Source organism: Gymnodraco acuticeps, unplaced genomic scaffold (genome assembly GCF_902827175.1).
Source record: "Gymnodraco acuticeps unplaced genomic scaffold, fGymAcu1.1, whole genome shotgun sequence".
Classification (NCBI taxonomy): domain Eukaryota; kingdom Metazoa; phylum Chordata; class Actinopteri; order Perciformes; family Bathydraconidae; genus Gymnodraco; species Gymnodraco acuticeps.
Window position 1 is genome coordinate 331,157 of NW_022990334.1, and position 20,762 is coordinate 351,918.

The 20,762-nt window shown below is 38.9% G+C and overlaps 2 protein-coding genes across 2 annotated transcripts; both read left to right on the forward strand.

The window, feature by feature from the left end:
• On the forward strand, positions 1 to 7,629 carry phf6 (PHD finger protein 6). Its single transcript, XM_034223183.1, has 11 exons — positions 1 to 153; positions 2,517 to 2,678; positions 3,115 to 3,216; positions 4,256 to 4,389; positions 4,495 to 4,541; positions 4,905 to 5,065; positions 5,150 to 5,293; positions 5,394 to 5,498; positions 5,585 to 5,718; positions 6,305 to 6,434; positions 6,832 to 7,629. The coding sequence occupies exons 2-10, from the start codon at positions 2,547 to 2,549 to the stop codon at positions 6,432 to 6,434; spliced, it is 1,089 nt and encodes a 362-aa protein (XP_034079074.1). The 5' UTR covers positions 1 to 153; positions 2,517 to 2,546; the 3' UTR covers positions 6,832 to 7,629.
• Positions 7,630 to 10,378: 2,749 nt separating this feature from the next.
• Positions 10,379 to 20,472, forward strand: hprt1 (hypoxanthine phosphoribosyltransferase 1). Its single transcript, XM_034223251.1, is given in 10 exon segments — positions 10,379 to 10,608; positions 15,434 to 15,540; positions 15,994 to 16,030; positions 16,032 to 16,178; positions 17,112 to 17,177; positions 17,927 to 17,944; positions 18,034 to 18,116; positions 18,219 to 18,265; positions 18,429 to 18,505; positions 19,460 to 20,472. Coding segments are annotated over 10 exon segments (657 nt in total). The 5' UTR covers positions 10,379 to 10,581; the 3' UTR covers positions 19,508 to 20,472.
• The last annotated feature ends 290 nt before the right edge of the window (positions 20,473 to 20,762 follow it).

The window sequence follows — 20,762 nt, forward strand, 5'->3', positions numbered from 1 at the left end:
TGTCCAGCTGCCTTGAGCACAGCGGCTAGCTTGATGCTACTAGTGCGAAAAAGCCCACGATCACTTCTGAAGGACGGGAAGAAACACAGTCACTTCTCGGAACACTTTCCCATCTTTTCCACCTCCTCAGCGCCATAATAATTATATTAGCAGGTAAGATGTGAGCTGTGTATCAGCGTGTTTCAGATACCCGCTGTGTTGTACGGCCTATTGTGGTTTCAGGCCGTATTGCTGGTGAACAAGCTGCTCTCTTTCACGGGGACACATCACGTATGGCGCTCTTTACTTCGAAACGATTTGCGAACCCCCGCGCCTGTCATGATCATTTCCCACATTTAAAGGGAAATAAACGCTGTTTTTAGCATTTCAACAACAACACAATGTAGGAAGAGTCATATTTTCCTACCACCGACCTTATTTTCCTACAAGAAAAGGCCTTGTGAGAGATTTTGGGGCGTTGAGATGTTCATAGTGAAATTAGTTTTCTGTTATAGCTGGTTTGTTGGAGAAAGAGACACACACCCCCTTTAATTCAAAACTTTTGTAGGAGAAATTTTAGCCACTTTTAATTTTTCGCTTGTTCTGGTGACAAATCGAACACAGTATGGATATAAAGGGCAGGATAGTGAAATGAAAGCATGTTAGTGAGCCAGAGGTTGAATTAAAGGGTATTTGGTGTTATTTACACGGCAGTGTTGTGTGTGTATCGCTGCCGCCGCCGCAGTGAAATCCCGGCCCTGCTATCATGGCTGTAATGGCTCTATCAAGGCGTCGCTGCACACTGCTTTTGTGATTTTTAAATAACACCCATTTTCGCTTATGGACAATAGAGGATTAAGCACATCTTTTTCTTATCATATTTAACATATATGTGGCGCCTGAGGCGATTTTTGAACAACATCAAACAGGCGATCTCTGCAATGGCAGCACATATAAAGAGGTTTGATCTCTATTTTAAAGAATACTGTGATGAAAATGCAACAAAGCTTGCATAATTTCCAAGAAAATTATGATTTATATCTAAATATAAAGGTTTGATAGAAATGCAGCTGAAAATGATACAATAGTGACATTTGAATGTCCTGCAAATGCGGCTGTCTTTACTGCTCATAAAAGGAACATCAGTCTAAAATTGCATATTTTCCACTGATTGCATTTTTAAAGTATATTATGTTATGGATGTAATGTGGGGCAGATGAGATGTGATAAACTAGAAGAGAAGACTTTGCGGAATGGCAAAACATGTTGCATCATTTGCAGAAAAAACTACAAAACTGGACATCAGATTTCCTTGACCCTATTTACTGTTCAGTCTGATTGATATGTGAGGGCTGTTGATATGTTGAGAGGATATTGTTCACAGCTGCCTCCTTTAACAACAAAACATAGGCCTAAACAATCTGGTTGTTATCCTCCTCAAACATACAAGGATCTCAAAACATGTTGATAATGGTCAGCAGTGTTAACAGCAACTTGTTCCGTGGATTTTAGTTATCGTACATTGCATGTCATCAAAGACTTTCCTTAGCACAGTTGAATTAATTGAACTAGGTTGGGAAAATGTCAAGCATCAGAGGTTTTGCTAGGATATATTATACACTTCCTGAGTTATTGTAGGAAGCAGGGCTTTTCTTTGGTGCTCTTTGTTGGAGTTTCTTGGGGCTATGGTCAAAGTTTCGTTTCCAGCTGTTTCTGGGAAAGAGTTCCTAAAGGCTGCCATCCAAAAGGATTTCACAATACTTGCATTTAGTTTTAGGACACACTTGTTCACAGTGCATTTTCCTTTGGGCTGGCTGTTTGGTTAACATTACGTTTATGCAGATTTGTACCTCGTTATGAACCCTTCAACCTGAATATGTTTTATTTGTATTGCTTTCATGCTGATATTCGGCCATAACTTGAACCATTCAGACGTTATCTTCATTGCTAAGGAGGACTCTGTGCATCATCTACAAACTGTATGTAGGTGATGCAACTAACAATTTCTTTTCAATTTAACAAATATGTTTATCTTCTAGATTAATCTTAATATAAAATGTCAAAAAATAAAAAATGCAATCCTGGTTACCCAAACTCCAAGGTAATGTCTTAACATGCCTGGTTTTGTCAGCCAAAAACGAACTATTAATTACAAATATCCCTTTTTAATATGACATCATCAGAGAGTATTAGGCCATCTTAGATTTACAAAACAGAATTCGCTGCCATTTTTTAATGAAAAAGGATTTTGACGGATAATCTCAAAAGTTGCCAATTAATCTTCTGTCAATCATTTGATTGGTGAGAAGACTAATTGTTGACTTTTAATTAATATGTCATCCTATTTAAATCATATTAGCTTTTATCTGAATGTGTATGAACGCTGAACCTGATATATATCCAGATGACATGGCAAGGGTGGACAATTAATTGTATAACTGCTTTAATAACATCTATTTGTAAGGATCTACCAGCCTTCCATCCTTATCTCCTCTTGCCTTTCACCTTTTTGTGATGTTTTTGTTTTCATTTATTAGAGTCTTGGTCCAACCAGAAAGCCTTCGGTCATGTCGGGACAGAGGAAAGGAGCGGCAGCGCGGCTCCTTAAATGTGCCTTCTGCAGAACCAACCGGGACAAGGAGTGTGGTCAGCTGCTGCTGTCTGACGGCCAGAAGGTGGCAGCCCACCATAAGTGCATGGTGAGGAGAGATCCCTGCTCTCAACCCTATCACCCTTCAGCTAGAATAAGTCATGTTTACCTGAGAACCTTGTCAACTTTAACCACAACAACTGTGGGATTTGTGTTTTTCCGCCACAGTTCATAATGAGAAAAAGCATATAGCCGAAAGAAATGGTTCATATCCTATACATTATCTCGAAGGGCTCCAATTTGTCTCTTCTCCCATTGGTGATCATGACCTCCAAGTTGAGAAAACACCATTTAACAATATGGCATATAGAACTGACAAATGCAGGTTTTTATGATACGTTTAAAAGAATCGATGATGACATGATATCTATGTTAACCCTCCCACTTCATATTGAAAATAGTCCAACAGTAGTAGCATGATGGAAATGAAGATGCAGATATTGTACAACGTTCACATGTATGCTTATTTCAAATGTCCCACGCAGCTTTTCTCCTCTGCCCTGGTCACATCTCACTCAGACAGCGAAAACATTGGAGGATTTTCCCTCGATGATGTGAAAAGGGAGATCAAGAGGGGAAATAAATTGGTAAGTAACCTCTGTATCTGTGTAGAAGAAGAGAGAACACATTACATTTATATCAATTAGGCTACTTGTTTTTAGTAACAGTACCACACATCCAAGCACTTTACAGAACATGCAGAAGCTGCTCTACGGAACTAATAATAATGAATGATAAACCAATGCGTATTTATCGTTTACATGTGTTGTATGTATATGGTATAACAGTATGTTTACTACAGAGGAGGTGTTGATACTACTAGCATTACAGCAAATCTCTCTAGTGTTTATGTTGATTACATCAGGTTTAAAAGGGGATAATCAGCTTTTATCCAGAAAGAAAGAACTAGAATTACAAGTTTTTGTTGGCTTATTCCTCAATCTGACCAAATGTTGAATCCAAAATGGGGTCTCCATACATGAATGGTTCCAACACTTCTTAAACAATATGCAATATTTCAGGAGATGCACTGCAGCTGTCTGTAAGACTATTAATGTAATTTATAGTGGTTCTGGCACTAGGTTATGCCACGTTATTATACAAAGCTTTTGTGTAAAAAAGGCTCTCGAAGCTACTTACTGTGTTCATATATACACTTATCTCTAAGCATTGCTTATATCCATATTCCCTATTTATTTTGTACTTTCATCTTGAATGAAAGAATTGAGAAGTGATTTTAGATGTTAAATTGTAAATATTAGGAATGTGTCTGGCATACATTTTAAAATGTTCTAATTTGATTTTAGAATTGACTATTTATGAGTATAAATCCCAATTTTGGATTATACATTGATTGAATATTCGAGGCTTCTACAATACCATTGAAATAAATGCAGCTGCCTGCGATCAATATGAGACAATATCTTATGCCCACTAACATAAACAGTAACACCTTTATGAACTCATAACAACTCAAATATATTTTGACGATTGTATCACTGGGCTAGAAGGAAATGGAGACGCCAACCAATAAAAGTGCATCTGAAAGATGAGTTTTAGCCTTTGCATTGAAGATATTGGATCGTTGACCATTGATAACGAATAATATATTATTTTCCCCGTCAGATGTGTTCTTCGTGTCACCGGGCGGGCGCTACTATCGGCTGTGACGTGAAGACGTGCCGGAGGACGTACCACTACTACTGCGCTTTGAAGGACAAAGCCCAGGTCAAAGAGAACCCCTCACAGGGGATCTACCTGTAAGAAGCCCCGCTGTGGACATTTCCTTACATACATCTACAATAAATAACAACACATTTTGTAACAACTATTAAATTAAAATGTTTTTTTTTCTTCCATAACAGTGTTTACTGTCGCAAACACCGGGATGCCTCTCACGAAGGCATTGAAGGTAAAATATGCCTCATCATATGTCATATCACCAAACTGCCTGGATGATTAGATTAATAGCTTGATGCCTGTTTCTGAAGGAATTCCTCTTTAATCCTTACATACACATACACAGCAACACACACAGTGACATTTAGGTTCTGCATTTAAAACCCATCCTAGTACCCAAAGAAGTAGGCAGCTATAATAGAGGGCCTCGAGAACAGTGTGAGGGTCCATTTTCTTGCAACTAGTACCAGTCCACTCTTCATTCCTTCATCATTGTATTTGTACTTCTTGATGTGATTTACTTTCCTGTTCTTTGCATGTATGCTTCTTTTTACATAAAAGTTTGTCCTGATCATGACTGTTTGTTCATAATCAGATGAAGAGGAAGCTGTGGCCGACGAATCAGACGCGTCGCCTCCACAGAGCAGGGGCAGAGGGAGGTTTGAGAAGGGCAGATCCAGGGTGGGACCTCGTGGCCAATCAGAAGACAGCCGCTCCACCTCCTCACAGGTGGCAGACGAGGAGAGTTCCTCCCATGTAAGGCAACACGCCTGTTTGTCAAATGTTTGAAATTATCGTGATTTGGTGTCTGATTTGTAACGCTTTTACGTGTTTTTCCAGCGGGACAGGTCTCCTCTTCGGTCCAGCCCGGGAGACGGCGGCCAGCGCTGCGGCTTCTGTCATGCCGGAGAGGAAGAGAACGAAACGAGGGGCATGCTTCACTCCGATAACTCCAAAAAAGTGGCGGCACACTACCGGTGCATGGTGAGACTCCTGTGTGTGGGGATGTCTGCAGAACATTTAAAGCCGTTTAATGTGCATTTACAGTACAGTACAAACACTCAGTAATTTATTACCTTTTCAGCTTTTTTCATCAGGGACAGTGCAGCTCACCACCTCGTCACGGGCCGAATTTGGAAACTTTGAAGTGAAAACAGTCATCCAGGAAATCAAGAGAGGGAAAAGAATGGTGCGACGATTCGTCTTACTTCTCATTTGTTTTGAAATAGTTGAAATACTACGTACATTCTGACAAAAATTGTGTTCCTATTCCAGAAATGCACACTCTGCTCTCAGTTGGGTGCAACCATTGGGTGTGAGATTAAAGCGTGTGTGAAGACCTACCACTATCACTGCGGCCTGCAGGACAAAGCCAAGTACATTGAAAACATGGCGCGTGGCATCTACAAGTGAGCTCAAATACAGCTTTTAAATTTGATCAGTTAAAAATATATTGCATTAGCTTTACAACCAACACGAGCCAATTGAGGCTGGATCACACAGCCAATGCTATTTATTCCCTTCAGAGACTTCTTTTGAATGATTTGTATTTCATCCAACCACAAATGTGAAAAAGGGTGATATTAAAAGTAGAAGAGTTTTATTGTGAACACACATTTTATGTTACCCGCAGAAAATGCAAATATATTGGATTTGTTTACAATTCTCGTAAGTTGTTTTTATTCTTATTTATATTTGTAGAATGTGCATTTTCTAAGCTAACTTACAAGTTCTCCTCCTGCCTGTCTATGAAACATTTACATTTTACAAGTGTACCCACCAACGGCTGTTAGTCAATGGCCCGAAACTAGCAGCAGGAATGTGTATTGTGCCACCCTTGGTAGAAACTCCATAGAGCACCTTTAACTCTACGTCTTCACACCTTAACTGGACCACACTTCACCTCTTTTGCAATAACTGATAATGTTGGCTATTACTGTGTTTTGTGACTTACCTTCTTTGTATGTGTGTGTGTGTGTGTGTATTTGTTTAAAGACTATACTGTAAGAACCACAGTGGCAATGAGGAGAGGGATGAAGAGGATGAAGAACGAGAGAATCGCAGTCGACAGAGAGCAGAAAACAACAACGGAGGAACACCGTCAACACAAGTCAATGGCAACTAGGTACGTTTTTAGTGGTTGTTGCACACAATACATTTTTTTACACTTATCTTTTACAAAATGTCTGCGTTTAATGTCTATGGAAGACTATTAAGGCCAGGTAAAGTGGAGGGGGAATACTTTTATTTTGTATTTGCCTGAGAAACAAGTTAAGGACATTCGCTAATGCTAGTATATTTGATTTAATCTCAGAACTCTGTCACCCTTCATATTTTTAACTTAATTCTCATCATGCGAAAACCTCTACAGAGAAATTGTTTTACTCGTTATGATTGGCACGAATAGTCTTCCGTAAATATCAAACACAAGGTTTCTGTGATTTTCTTCTTTAGCATTGTTGGAATTGCCAAACAATTGTGTTTTCAGATTTCCTGTCATTTCATTGCTTCGATTCTTTCAGGTTAGCCTGATGGACGTGATGTGGGGACAAAACAGAAGAGCTCAAAGACAAGGAAGACATATCTTTTTATACTAGATCTTAGCTTACTCACAAAGTCGTGGTCTACAAGCTCCCGCGAGTCCTTCACATGTTTTCTTCCAGTAAACGAACACTATGTGCAGATGTCTCCTTCATGTGAAACCCTGTAAAGAGTTGACTGGATGAGCTTTTCACAGCCTGGTGGCACTCTGCAGACTGCTGCTGGATCATGAAAGAAGAGCCATTTTCAACAAGACCCAATGTTGAGTTCAATTTCATTGCATTGTTTCTGTGAATGAGAACTGATGGACTGATCCTCTGATTGTCACTCACTGCCCATGTATCCACAGATTACACTTGCTGAAATCGATGCATTCTTGCTCTTCCTTCGCTTCTACAGGACTCACTTTTAAGAGGAGTCTGTTTGTTACTCGTCTCTTTCAAGTTGTGCGGTTTGATTAGCTTGTTTCTGTAATCATGTCTTAAAGAGTACTCTTTTCATGCTAGCCTTTTTCTTGATATGTAATATTTTGCTACCGTGTTATCATTCATGAGACATTTTGAATATCTGGATTTTCAGACGGTCAAGTCCAAGTTTTGCCAGCATGCACTTGGTTTCTCCCACTGTTCAAGGTGGCATTTTTTTATTTAGTCACAAAAGGGCTAAGTAGAGCTCTTTAGAGGAGGTGGCTTGAATTTGTTTGATGTACTGTTACTTGTATCTCTACCAATGTATCCATGAATGATGGGAAATAGAAAATATTTTTATTTTACACTTAATGAGTCAATTGAGTCTTTCATTGGACAGCAGGCGGCCTCTTACGCAGAGCAGTACTCATAGCTACACAGTGTTAAAGAGTGAGGAATCTCACAAGTCAGACCTTTACATTCACACCTGTATGTTGTATGGATCATTTTGGGCATTTAGTTTTATATAGATGTACACATTTTATGAACTAACAAGTCATCATTAGGTCCAAGTTATAAGATCTTATATTAAAACCTGAAATAAGTTTGAATGTTTCAGAACTGAGAGTAGCTCCTCTGTTTCATTTCTGCCTTGCATTGGTACACAGCTTACTCTAACAGTAATACTAGTGTGGTTGCCCTCTGATGGCAAAAGGTAGATGTCTCTGAATAACATTATTATAGAATTTTAGAAAGTTAACATGACCCATAGGCAGAGCTGTAGCCAGGTCTTTAAAAATAAGGAGGTATTGAAAGCACTATTAGTAATTGTGAAGTAAACATACATACTTTAAAGGCAACACGTGCCCTTTCATAAGCTTTTGATTGCTACAAGGTCTAATACTTACTTACTTATACTGAATGTACAGTTTCAAATGTTTGTTAAAAAAAAAGAAAGAAGCCTTCCCCTATCAATTACACATGTATAGAATTTGGCTAGAATAAAAGATCGATGATTTAATTGTGCCTTATCCCCGAAATATGTCATAGGCGATGATTCCAAATATAACGTGTTCATAAAATAATTATATATTTGTACACAATGTCAATAATACAATATATATAGTAATGTTTATTGATTGGGATAAACCCCTTGAGATGCACCATCTCGTTTTCAAGGGGGTCCCGACAATAGCAACAACTTACAGACATACATAAACAAAAAGACAAAATGCAAAACATGACACACAAGACAAACCACATACAGTCTGTTAAGTGAAATTCAAGCAATGCATACAATCATTACAATTTGAGACAGTCAAGCAAATCAGTTTCATCAATATCAGTTTCATTAATAACAAGTGCAGACCAGTTGAAAGTGAGATGATAATGCATGTTTAAACATACCCAATGATGCAAAAGATCTAATAGCAGCAGGTAAAGTATTCCAGTCAGTTGGGGCTTTGAACATGAACGCTCTTCTGCCAATCAATTTTTTTGCAGAGGGGACAGAGAAATAAATCTGAACAGAATGTCTAACTTGATGATTTGGTGAGTAGGGTACAAAATACTGCTTTAAATAAGGGGGATAGTTAAGATAAATGCATTTAAATATCAGCTGGAGCCAATGCGTGTGTCTTCTTACATTTAAAGAAGGCCATTTAAGTTATACATTGTGCAGTGATGTGTACGAAAAGGACAACCAAGAACAAATCTGCATAGTCTATTGTAGGCTATGTTGAGTGGAGCAAGATCTGATTTATGTGCATTTTGGTAGACAACATCACAATAGTCCATAATCGGAAGAATAAGTTGAGAAGCAATTCTCTTTCGGACACTGAGCGTAAAACAATTGCGAGAGCGGTGTAAAACACCGATTCCGTAATTGACTTTTTGTATTACATGCTTTATATGTAGTTTAAATGAAAGTTCATAGTCTAGCCATACACCAAGATATTTAAAGCTATCAACTTTATGCAGAGAAGTGCCATCCTTACATGTTATTACTACATTAGGTTTGGATTTGAGCTTCTGCCTGGTACCAAAGACCATGGTATAAGATTTTGTTTTGTTAAGCAGTAGTTTATTGTGTGATAGCCAGTCCTGTAAGATATTAAAATCCGATTGAAGAGAGATCTGAATTTGTGAAAAATCTGATTTGGATGTATATATGACAGTGTCATCAGCATAAAGGTGAGTACAACAATTAATGAGACAAGAAGATAAATCATTTATGTAAATAGAGAACAGAAGTGGGCCCAGAGTTGATCCTTGGGGTACACAGGTTGGATCAACAGGTCAGACTGTTTTCCATTAACAACCACACATTGCTTTCTACTGTGAAGGTACGAGTTAAACCATAACACTGTATTATTAGAAAGGCCAATGCCGTGAAGTTTATCCAAGAGCAGATATCGATCAACGAAATCAAAGGCTTTTGTCAAGTCAATAAAAATGGCACCTGTGAGTTCACCATCATCTGCAGCAGAGTACAAGTCATTCGTAAATGTAAGTAGGGCAGTTGTTGTGGAGTGATTAGGCCTGAAACCAGATTGAACCGGAGATAAAATCAAAATAATGATTTGAAATATCTTTTCATGTTTTGTATTATTTGTATATTCTGATAATGCCAGAAAAAGGGGCACAGTTTCAGGCTGTACTTGTGCAAAAAGCAGTTTTTCTATTAAGTTACTTGAGAAAATGCATTACAGTGTAAAACTTGAAACGAAACCTCTTTAATTTCATTTTTTATACAGTATTTGTGAGGAAATGTAAAGCTTTTATCCATGGAATATTCTTAGTAACAAGGTCCTCCAAAATGTGAGGCCACGAGGGTCACTTAGACCCTCGTGGCCTAGTGGCTACAGTCTCGCATAATTAACATGATGCGCATTTTCCCTTGAAAATGTAAATTGTACAGTACAGTTTTATTCAGCAGTCAAAGGTCATGCTTATGAGGTACAAACTGCCTTATCCACTTATGTTCAGAGACAATGACAATGAGTTTTATATTCTTACTATCTCTTTACTGTAGTTGAGAACCAGAACTTGGCAGTTTGCGGGGCTTTTCCGTTACTACGCATTTGATTGGTCCGCGGTGCTCCTGCGTCATCATTCCACACAGCAGCCGAGCTACAGTAGAGCTACGGAGATACGGGCCCACATACCGGAAATAGAAAGCAGCCTCCTTTAGGACTAGCCAACCTCCATGTGTGTGCTGTCATAAGGGCGAGGACTCCGCGAAAACACAATACATTTATCTCTCCTGAATTTGAAGACCACGGAAGACTTAGTTCAAACCGAACGACAGGGACCGACACGGACATGGCGACATCCAGCCCCTGTGTTGTGGTAAGTGCTCCCAACAGCAGAATGAAATTAGAAGCTGGTCGTAGATTACCTCTGAGTGCCCACTGGAACAACACACTGTACCCGAGCGACACTGCGTTTGACAAATATGCTACACCTGCTGTTGAATATTCGTGGTAAATAACCTGTCTTTGTGTGTTGTATGCTCACTATGTTTTGTCAGACACACAGTGTTTCCTATGTGTGTGGCCAGCGTGGCCTGCGGCCATAGAAACAAACATGCGCTCCGCACGCTTTGGGACATGACGCAGGAGACGCTTAAGGATGGACATATTCAAACCTAATGTGCGGGTTTCTGTACCTGACAGCACATTGCAGGTTTATTAGTTAGTGTATTACAAGATTGTACATAACAGCAGCGAGAAAGCATAAAAACACGAGCTGCGAGTAAGGGGGCGTGTTTAAGCGCGCTTCTTCAATAGGCTGTGTCTTAAAGAATAGGTAATAAACTGTTTAAAGTAGGGTTATGTTATGTGTGTAATGGACATACAATAAAGCTGATTGTCTTTGGAAAGATGTCAAAACATTACTTTAAATATATTCAGTGTCTACAGTTGTAACGCATCATATCATATCTACATACATGCCAACCTTTCCAAATCCAAAAGAGGTAGGTTTGCGCGTGGCAAATGTGCACGCCCAAATGAGGTAATTAGAAGAAATGGAACCACAGTAATTACAGGTATAAACCATGTATTTAATATATTGCATTACTTTTTGCATTTTTCACAAAAAATGGTCATACATCTATTAGAGAATACAAATATATCATGCAAGGTCAAACAAAATGAGAATCTAAAATAGTGCAAGAAAATTAGGGATAACAGAAATTATTAGTTATATTAATTAATAAAATGCATATAAACAAGAATGTAGCACATTGATATGCATAATGATTATTATAGATGTATGCAAATGTTTAAAAAGTTGTTAAACATTAATTAGAAATATGAAAAACGTTGAGTGACAATATAATGGTAAAACAATATAATAGTAGAGAGCTTTTTGGATGTGTACAGTGGTTGTTTTGTTTCTCTAAAGAAACTGGAAAGGTTAATTTAATGGTGTTTCTATGTATGAAGGCGATGATGTGTTGTATGATGCAGCAGATGTTAGGACCTCCTAGTCTGTGTGAATTATTTGTAAATCTTTTTGTAGGTAACTTCACTGACCACATTTTGAAATCAGTGTTTTGTTGTTATGAAGACTTGCTGACACTATGGTCAAGCTAGTTGCAAAGTTTGCCCAACAAAAGATAGTAGAAGATCCTGTCTCCTGTGTCATATTTCAGATACAGTTGCAGAGTGAAGTGTTGCCTAACATGCTCTTTGTTCACACAAACCGCAAGGTCAACCTTTTTGAACTCTTACTCTTTCATTGGGATGTGTATGTTAAAATATTCTTAACGATCCTGACAGTAAATCAATAAACAAAGGATTTTAATATAAATTGTAAAAAATCTGGTTTCTCTGGCTGTTGCAGAATGTTACACGTGTCCAATCATTTTCCTGGGGCCTACCTTCCTTCACATGCCCTTTTTGCGCGTAACCAGAGTCTTTCATAACCTGCTAACTTGACTGATGTGAGTGCTAACAACAGCCATGTTTGTTGATTCATAAAGATAATGGCGGGTTAACGTCCAACAGTGTAAACCCCTCCCTCAGACCATGTTACTGCTCAGTATCAGTGATTATTATTTTGCATTGAAAGGGTGAAGCCCAACAGATGGACATGTTTTTTTCATTTTGGTGGGCATGAGGGGAAATGCTTTGTTCTGGTTCAACCACAAGTCTTTGCAATCTAGTGTTTAGTTTAGCAATAAGAATGTGTTGTCTTGGGAGAAAACTCTGATTCCTGGGTGCGGTTACAGTTACTCGCATCACTCCCACATAACCTCAGGCTCTACACCAGCTTCCCAGCTGTCACATGATATCAGTTATGTTGTCTGGGTTCAAGTGGCAGGCAGTTTGAGAATCTACTGTGGTATGTGTTTACAACCACTGACTGTTGCTTGCTAAACTGTACAAATAACGTATTGTTTTCAGAGTATGTGGCTCTAGAGCAGGGGTGGCAAACATACGGCCCGCGGGCCGGATCCGGCCCGGGAGGCATTCCAGCTTGGCCCACGGAGCTGAAGGATTTTGCTAAGTAGGCTACTGTATGAGAGGAGGGGAAAAAAACTGCTATTTTGAATCCTTCCACTAGTGGGCGCACTACCGCACCGGTACCAGTGAGAGCGCAGCCAGACTGTAAAAAAAGTGATGAGTAAGAGTAGTGATTGCAGTCAATAACCTCTGACACTCTCATCCCCAAATGTCTCTGTCAAAAAAGAGAAAAGTGGACACGGAGTGCCGAGTTTTCCAAGAAAAATGGACCGCATCCTATTTTTTTACAGAGGTAAATGGAAAACCTGTATGCTTGGTGTGTTCGCAGCAAGTTGCTGTGCCCAAAGAATATAATATTCGCCGCCATTATGAGACTCACCATGGAGAGAAATACGACTGCTTGCAAGGACAACGGAGAAAAGAAAAGATAAATGACCTGCTATCAGGTCTAAAGAAACAACAGGCCGTTTTTACCCGGAGCCGAGATATAAGTGACGCAGCCGTGAAAGCCAGCTATCTCATTGCTAACGAAATAGCATCAGCCTCAAAGCCATACTCTGAGGGTGAGTTTGTGAAAACATGCATGCTGAAGGCTGCAGAAATCGTGTGTCCTGAGAAGCGACAGGCTTTTTCCAACATTAGTCTAACGAGGAATACAGTGAAGGATAGGATTGCCGATCTTTCAGCAGATTTGGATAGCCAGAAAAAATTAAAAGTCAAGTCATTCGTAGCATTTTCAGTTGCAATCGATGAGAGCACTGACATTACAGATGTTGCTCAACTGGCCATATTCATTCGTGGTGTAGATGAGACTTTGACGGTCACCGAAGAGTTCCTTGAGTTGGTTCCTATGACAGACACCACTAAAGCGGATGACATTTTTAGCGCTCTCGTTGAAGCACTGGACAGGGTCGGAGTGGACTGGACCCGTGCTGTCAGTCTGGCTACAGACGGCGCACCATCAATGATCGGGAAAAAAGCAGGTGTTGCCACGAAATTCAGGGAGAAAGTACAAGCAGCAAATGGAGGAGATCGTTTTTGGACATTCCACTGTATTTTGCACCAGGAGGCATTGTGTTGCAAGACGTTAAAAATGGATCACGTCATGAAAGTGGTTGTCCAAACTGTTAATTTCATCCGAGCCAGAGGGCTGAATCACCGTCAGTTCGACAGCCTCCTCAGTGATAAAGACATCACCTGTAGCCTACCATATGAAGTAAGGTGGTTGAGCCGAGGTGCCGTGCTGAAGCGTTTTTCTGATCTACGCGAGGAAATTGGACAGTTCATGGAGAAAAAGGGTAAGCCAGTGCATGAATTAAAAAAACCCAGAATGGCTGCAGGACCTTGCATTTATGGTGGATATTTCAGAGCACTTGAATAATCTGAATATAACGATGCAAGGTCGCAAACAAGTTGTCACAGAATATTATGACAGCATACGCGCATTTAAGTTGAAGCTGGCTTTGTGGGAGACACAGCTGTCAAGTGGTGACCCTGCTCATTTCCCTCATCTAAGAAATGTGCATATGACCGGAGTTACTGCTGACATGAGTCGGTACAAAGACAACATTACGGAATTGCTGCGGGAGTTTGAGCGGCGGTTTCAGGTCTTTGGTGAGCTTGAGACAGAGTTTGCAGTGTTTCGCTCGCCATTTGCAGTTAAGGCTGCGGATCTGCCCGTCGACATACAACTTGAGATAATCGACTTACAATGTGATCAGGATTTAAAGGACAAATTTGCCTCATCGGACTTGGGCACATTTTATCGGTATCTTTTGCCAGGATACCCCAAATTGACAGCCCTGGCAGCAAAAGTTTTGAGCATGTTTGGGACCACCTACCTTTGTGAACAGGTTTTCTCTGTAATGAACATTACTAAAACAAAGCTGCGCTCAAGACTCACACACAAGTGCCTGAATGAACTCATTAAATTGGCTGCTAGTCAGGATTTTAAGCCTGATATTGATGCCATTGTGAGGGCTAAAAGATGTCAAGTTTCAGGAGCAAATTAATCAGTGACGTGAAAATAAGAACCTACTGAAATATTTGAACATGTTATATTATTATGTCATAGAACATTGTGTATTATAATGTCAATCAGCAGCTGCATTAGGCAAACAATAGTTTGATTTGATGTGGCACTGCCCAACTTCTTTTTAAAATATAGAAATGTTATATCTTCAAGGCAAGGGGGGTAACTCAAACTCCTCACTTAATAGCTCCCACGTTTTTATTTGTATTTTGTGGTGAGTCAGTTCAGGTGGAAACTGTGATCTGTTGTAATGAACATGTGTGTAGCACTTGAAATTGCACTTGTTTTTTCTTAATAAATGTCAGTTTGTTCATAACGTTTTGCGTCTCATTACATGTGGACATTTTCCGAATGTACTTGTAGCCTACTTATTTGCACTTAAACAGAAATATTGTCGTTATAGGGCCTGTGGGTTATTATGCTATGATTTTACTGGTCCGGCCCACTTTAGATCAAAGTGGGCAGTATGTGGCCCCTTAACTGAAATGAGTTTGCCACCCCTGCTCTAGAGTCTAGAGGCAATCAAATCTACGTTGGCTGTGGATGGGAAAGTAGCCCTGCGTTGACCTCTTCATCCCATTCCCCCCGTACTACCCTGTATCAGATGAATGTTAGGTAATACCCCTGAGATTTTCTTTTTTAAACCCCTTTGTGTCATGTTTTATTTCAGATCAGCGATGATGAGCAGGGGTATGACCTGGACTTGTTCTGCATACCAAAGCATTACGCAGAAGACCTGGACAGGGTCTACATCCCCCATGGACTCATTTTGGACAGGTGGGGGTGTGACTTTTCTAGCACTTTCTTCTTGCAGGATAGAGAAAATGTGATACATTGTTGGGTTCAACTAAAAGTCTAGTGTGCCCAAACAAAGACCCTGTGGGATTCCAAGGTGTTCAGTGGGTCAAAGTGCCGACACTACCGATATTTGTAAGTGTTTTTAAATGTCTCAAAAACATATCTGTTAATCTTGTACTTCCTGTTTTTCTTGTTTTCTTGGCAAATTTGCTATTTAGTACTGCATATAACCTTTTTTGTTGTTGTGGTGATTTCCATTATCCGGCTCTCCGGGTTTGCTTTACTTGGGAGTGCTTTAGAAATTAAAGCTTTGCCTGCTGACACAAGCAAAAAGGAAATGGGAACTACTGCTGACTGTAGCAGAAAACTGAGCTGACGCTCCTCTCTCTCTCTTTCCCTCTTTCCCTCTTCCCCTGTCCCACGTGACCACAGGACAGAGAGACTGGCCAGAGAGATTATGAAGGAGATGGGGGGGGCACCACATTGTGGCCCTCTGTGTGCTCAAAGGTGGTTACAAATTCTTTGCAGACCTGCTGGACTACATCAAGGCACTGAACAGGAACAGTGACCGCTCCATCCCAATGACAGTGGACTTCATTCGCCTCAAGAGCTACTGTGTAATACATCAGTTTCTGTCTTTCTTTCTTTTTACATCAGCTAAGACATACTGCACTTTTTATAAAAGCAGATACCTTTACTATAGTTGATTTGCTTTACATGATTTTAAAATGTCAATGCTCAAAGGGAATCCTCTAGAGTTGTTGACTTACTCTTTTTGGAAGAAAAAAGTTTACATGCTTTTTCGCAATGTATAAGTATCTCCTGTGTGCACACAAGGATGCACATGTATGTGAATGGACATGCGGGCGATTCACTAAGATTGGTTTCATGCATTTTCACTGAAGTCAGTGGTGCAACAATGTGCTGGCAAATAGGAAATACTTTGTGTTCCCAACTGCATGTAAACAAGGCACGATTTAAGAGTCAACATTTGGTTTTGTAATTCATTTTATGAGGAAATGCAATCGGCACATGTGCTAGGTTTCAATACAAGGTTTATATCCAAGTATAGTTTGAATTTAATTTCCAGACAATCTGGCATTAGAGCCAGTTCAAATCTTGAATGGTGGAAAAACAAGCTTCAATTGTGGAAAAGCTGCCTCATGGTCCGCACAGATCTAATGTCTCATCAGTGGAGCAAAAACTTGAGTGACAATTAGTCCCATGCTTAATGTTCGTCAATATTTGTTAAAGTTATTTCCAACTGTATTTTGTTTTAGTGATACAACCACTTTTTCCTACTCTGCCAAGCCTTTTTTCATGTCATTTGTTTCCACTCGGTGAATGAAAAGAAACATAGGAATACACATAATTTATTTTGGTTAGAAACACTGCATTTGTACATGTTGATGCATAAACAACAGACGTAGAATGCCACAAATGTAGTTTTTCTTTGTAATTAACCTTTTTGTTCATTGATATAACTTCTCCAGCTGTACAACTTAAAATGTGAAGTCTGAAACATGTCATCTTTATTCTTATCCTCACAGAATGACCAGTCGACAGGTGAAATCAAAGTCATCGGTGGAGATGACCTGTCTTCACTGACAGGCAAGGTAAGAAGTATGAAGGGCAGCATGACTATGAATAAACAATCTTTGTTGACTCTAGGTCTGTCTTTGACATGTTATATGTTATGTATTTCTGCCATGAATAGAAGAACAACAACCTGGTAGTGGTAACATTCAGCTTGAACAAATACCTTGAATTTTACACAGGCTAATTTACAAGGGGGGTAGGAAGAAAATAAGACGCAACCCAAATACGCAAAATGAAAAGATATTCGAGCTGACTTGAGCTAAAGATTTTTTTAAGACCTACACGCATACGATTTTGTCAACTAATGGATACGTTGATTTAATCGACACCACTGTAAGACTTTGTTTTGCTTAAAGATTAATGGGAAAAAAAATTAAAAACTTCTCTTGTAAACAAGTTCTTCAAAAAGCAGTCAAATAACTATTATTCAACGGGGGGGAAGGAAGTCTTTGTCAAATAAGACAAAATAGAAAATGAGTGGACACTGGATTTTGATATTAATAATATAAAAGTTCAATTAACGTTTATTAATTGTATCTTGTTTTGCATCACATAACTTACCTTAGTTGATGTATCCATGATTTTCATAATGAATAAATGAAATGATACACATTCACTAATTACAAATTCTGAACAAGTTGGATTATAAAAAAGGATAACTGTGATTATTAACGTCTGCATGCTAAGATAAAATACATCCAGTCCACTGTTTTCATTAATATTATGATATTAATATAATCATTTCGTTATTTTTCTTTTTTCACAGAACGTCTTGATTGTGGAGGTACGTACGGACATTTTCTTATACAGTAAATGAAACCGCTTTCTATTCCAAGACTGCTAACATTAGCTTCTCTCGTGCTGTGTTTCCAGGACATTATCGACACAGGGAAGACAATGAAGACGTTATTGGAACTCCTCAAACAGTACAAACCAAAAATGGTTAAAGTAGCAAGGTAATTTGATCTCTTTTAAAACTGTAAGATTGCGGGGATTCTTTACCAAGAGGCTGTTATTTATGAAGTTTTATAACTGATCAACTTTGTTTCTCTCCCCAGTTTGTTGGTGAAGAGAACACCAAGAAGTATTGGCTACCGACCGGACTGTGAGTTTACACCTATTTTAGACTACTTGTGAAATGTATAGTTAATATTATGTACTGTATGTTACACGATGAAGATACTAATAATAATATAGGATACTACTATTTCAGAGTTGTTGGTGTATTGCAACACCAAGTAACTGTTTTATTCTCCTGTTTCTTTCAGTTGTAGGATTCGAGGTGCCTGACAAATTTGTGGTTGGATACGCACTAGACTACAACGAGTACTTTAGAGATCTAAATGTAAGTATTTGAGATGGATAAAGAAAGTATGTCATGTTATCTGCTTATAAGAGTCTGGGCAAACAGTTTGTGTCAGGTGATTTTTTTTTAAAACAGTATGTTTATTGATTTTTCTTAATTTCTACGAGCTCAATAATGACAGAGCAGATGCATGACAAATGCACAATTACAAAGCAAAACCAAAACAAATAAACAGCTCAGTTTCCAGACATACATGGGGGTTACAGGAGAATCACTTAAATGTTTGTCATGGCTTATGATTACAGGTCTTCAGGAGGTTTCTTTAACAATAGTCGCTGAGGAAATGTAAGTAAGGCTGCCAGATTTGATAGAACTGGACAGATTTGGCATGTAGAATACTTGTGAGCACTGTTTAAGCGGGCTGGGTTTGATCTGACCAATCAGCAGTCGAGAGTGTTTACGTCACTAGTTTAGCATATTCAGCCCGGTTGTTGGTCCGGTAAGAACCTCGATTTTGGAGGGCCAGAAAAAAGGTGAAAAAGTAGCCCTGAGCCGGAATTACCCCCAGTAGAAATGCAAAAAAAAGCGGGCCGGGTTTGGTACGGCCCGCTTAAACCGTGCTACGTGCTGCAGTGGAAAAGCGCCATAAGACTACCCAGAGGCATAGCTTCAGATTTACTTAAGTGGATCTTAGCCTTTCAATTAGGGACTGATATCTCAGGCTGGGATGAAAAAACTATTGTTCGGCTACAGACTTAATTTATGAAATGTCTCTCCAAACTGCAAGCCAGCGGCTCAATGGCTAACACAAAGACGAGAGGAGATAGTAGCCCTGCCTGGTACATCTATGTGTTGGGAAAGTACTGGATCTTAATCCATTCGTTAGGACTACAGCTATGTACCGGGTGTTATTGATGCAAGGTCAGACCGGGATAACAAACATGTGCATCAATAAATTGCTGCAACACTAATCAATCCTTTTTTCTGTTTCAGCATATCTGCGTCATTAGTGAATCAGGGAAGGAGAAGTACAAGGCATGAAGAGCACTTCGTCACAATTTTAAATGTATGGTTATATCTTATCCTTTTGCTGTCCATTTTATATTTGAATTCTTCATATTTGTGTCATAAAATATATTCAGCCTGCTCAGGGTCCCTGAGGATACACTGCTAAAGTGATAATCCTGAGAGAAGCATGGCCTGTTATAGTCACCACACACACACACGCACATTTGACGCAACTTTAGAGATAATCTTTTTCCTTTTAGATAGAGCAATGTCTGGGTCAAACGGCATGGAGCCCAGCATCATTGAAATTAGAATAATGCCCTTATGCCCCCACACTGATTTCATTATTTTGTTAAATCAATTGTAATTTATTTTGAGCAATGCTGCTAGCTTTAAGTACAAAATACCAAGTGTTGTGCCATATCAAGATATACAACATTTGACAACCTCCTATGAAAATTAATATAGCTTTTAATGTAATTCTTCTTTTACCTTGAACTATCAAAAACATTTTATTGGCAGTCATTAGGAGGATCTCACATTTTATGTAAAGTGGGACAACTTACATCTTTATGTTACTGTGGTGTGTGTGTGATAAGATTTAGGTAATTGCAGAAAAGTAACACAAATGTTGGCTGCTGTCCCGAATAAACACTTGGATATGCTGAAGATGTAATATCTTCTTGATTTATGAGTGTTAATGATATATATTTATCATTTTTGTCACATAAAATTAATTTGGATGCATGCTGCATTGTTCAGATAGAGATCTTTCTATTGCTGGAAAAAAATTCACAGTTTACAAATGTGTAAATGTTCGACTGATACTTGGAACAATCATGTTTGAAACACGTAATCTGTATTTTTCTGACAGTTTTTTGGTTTTACATTTCTACTTTATAAGATGTTCACAAGCAATGGTACCATCATTGTAAACCAGTGTCAACTGAATGTTGCATACCAGCATACCAGCCATTAAATGTTCTCACCCCTCCCGTGATTGAATTACATTTTACTACAAAGTGTGTTTACAATATAACACCAAATTCTCTGTTTAGAAAATAATTTCTGGCTAATTGATTGTGAAAATACTGGTTAATGGAAAGATAATACAGGTAAGATAAATGAATTTCTCCCAAAAAAGTAATACATTAGTATTCCCTATGTCTGGAAGCTATCAGTGCTGCCAGAATTTTAGGAAGAAAGTGCTGACCGTGGACTAAATAATACCGGCTAAAGGTATTTTACAAAGGCTCATTGTAAAGTATATGGTTCTCACACGTTTATT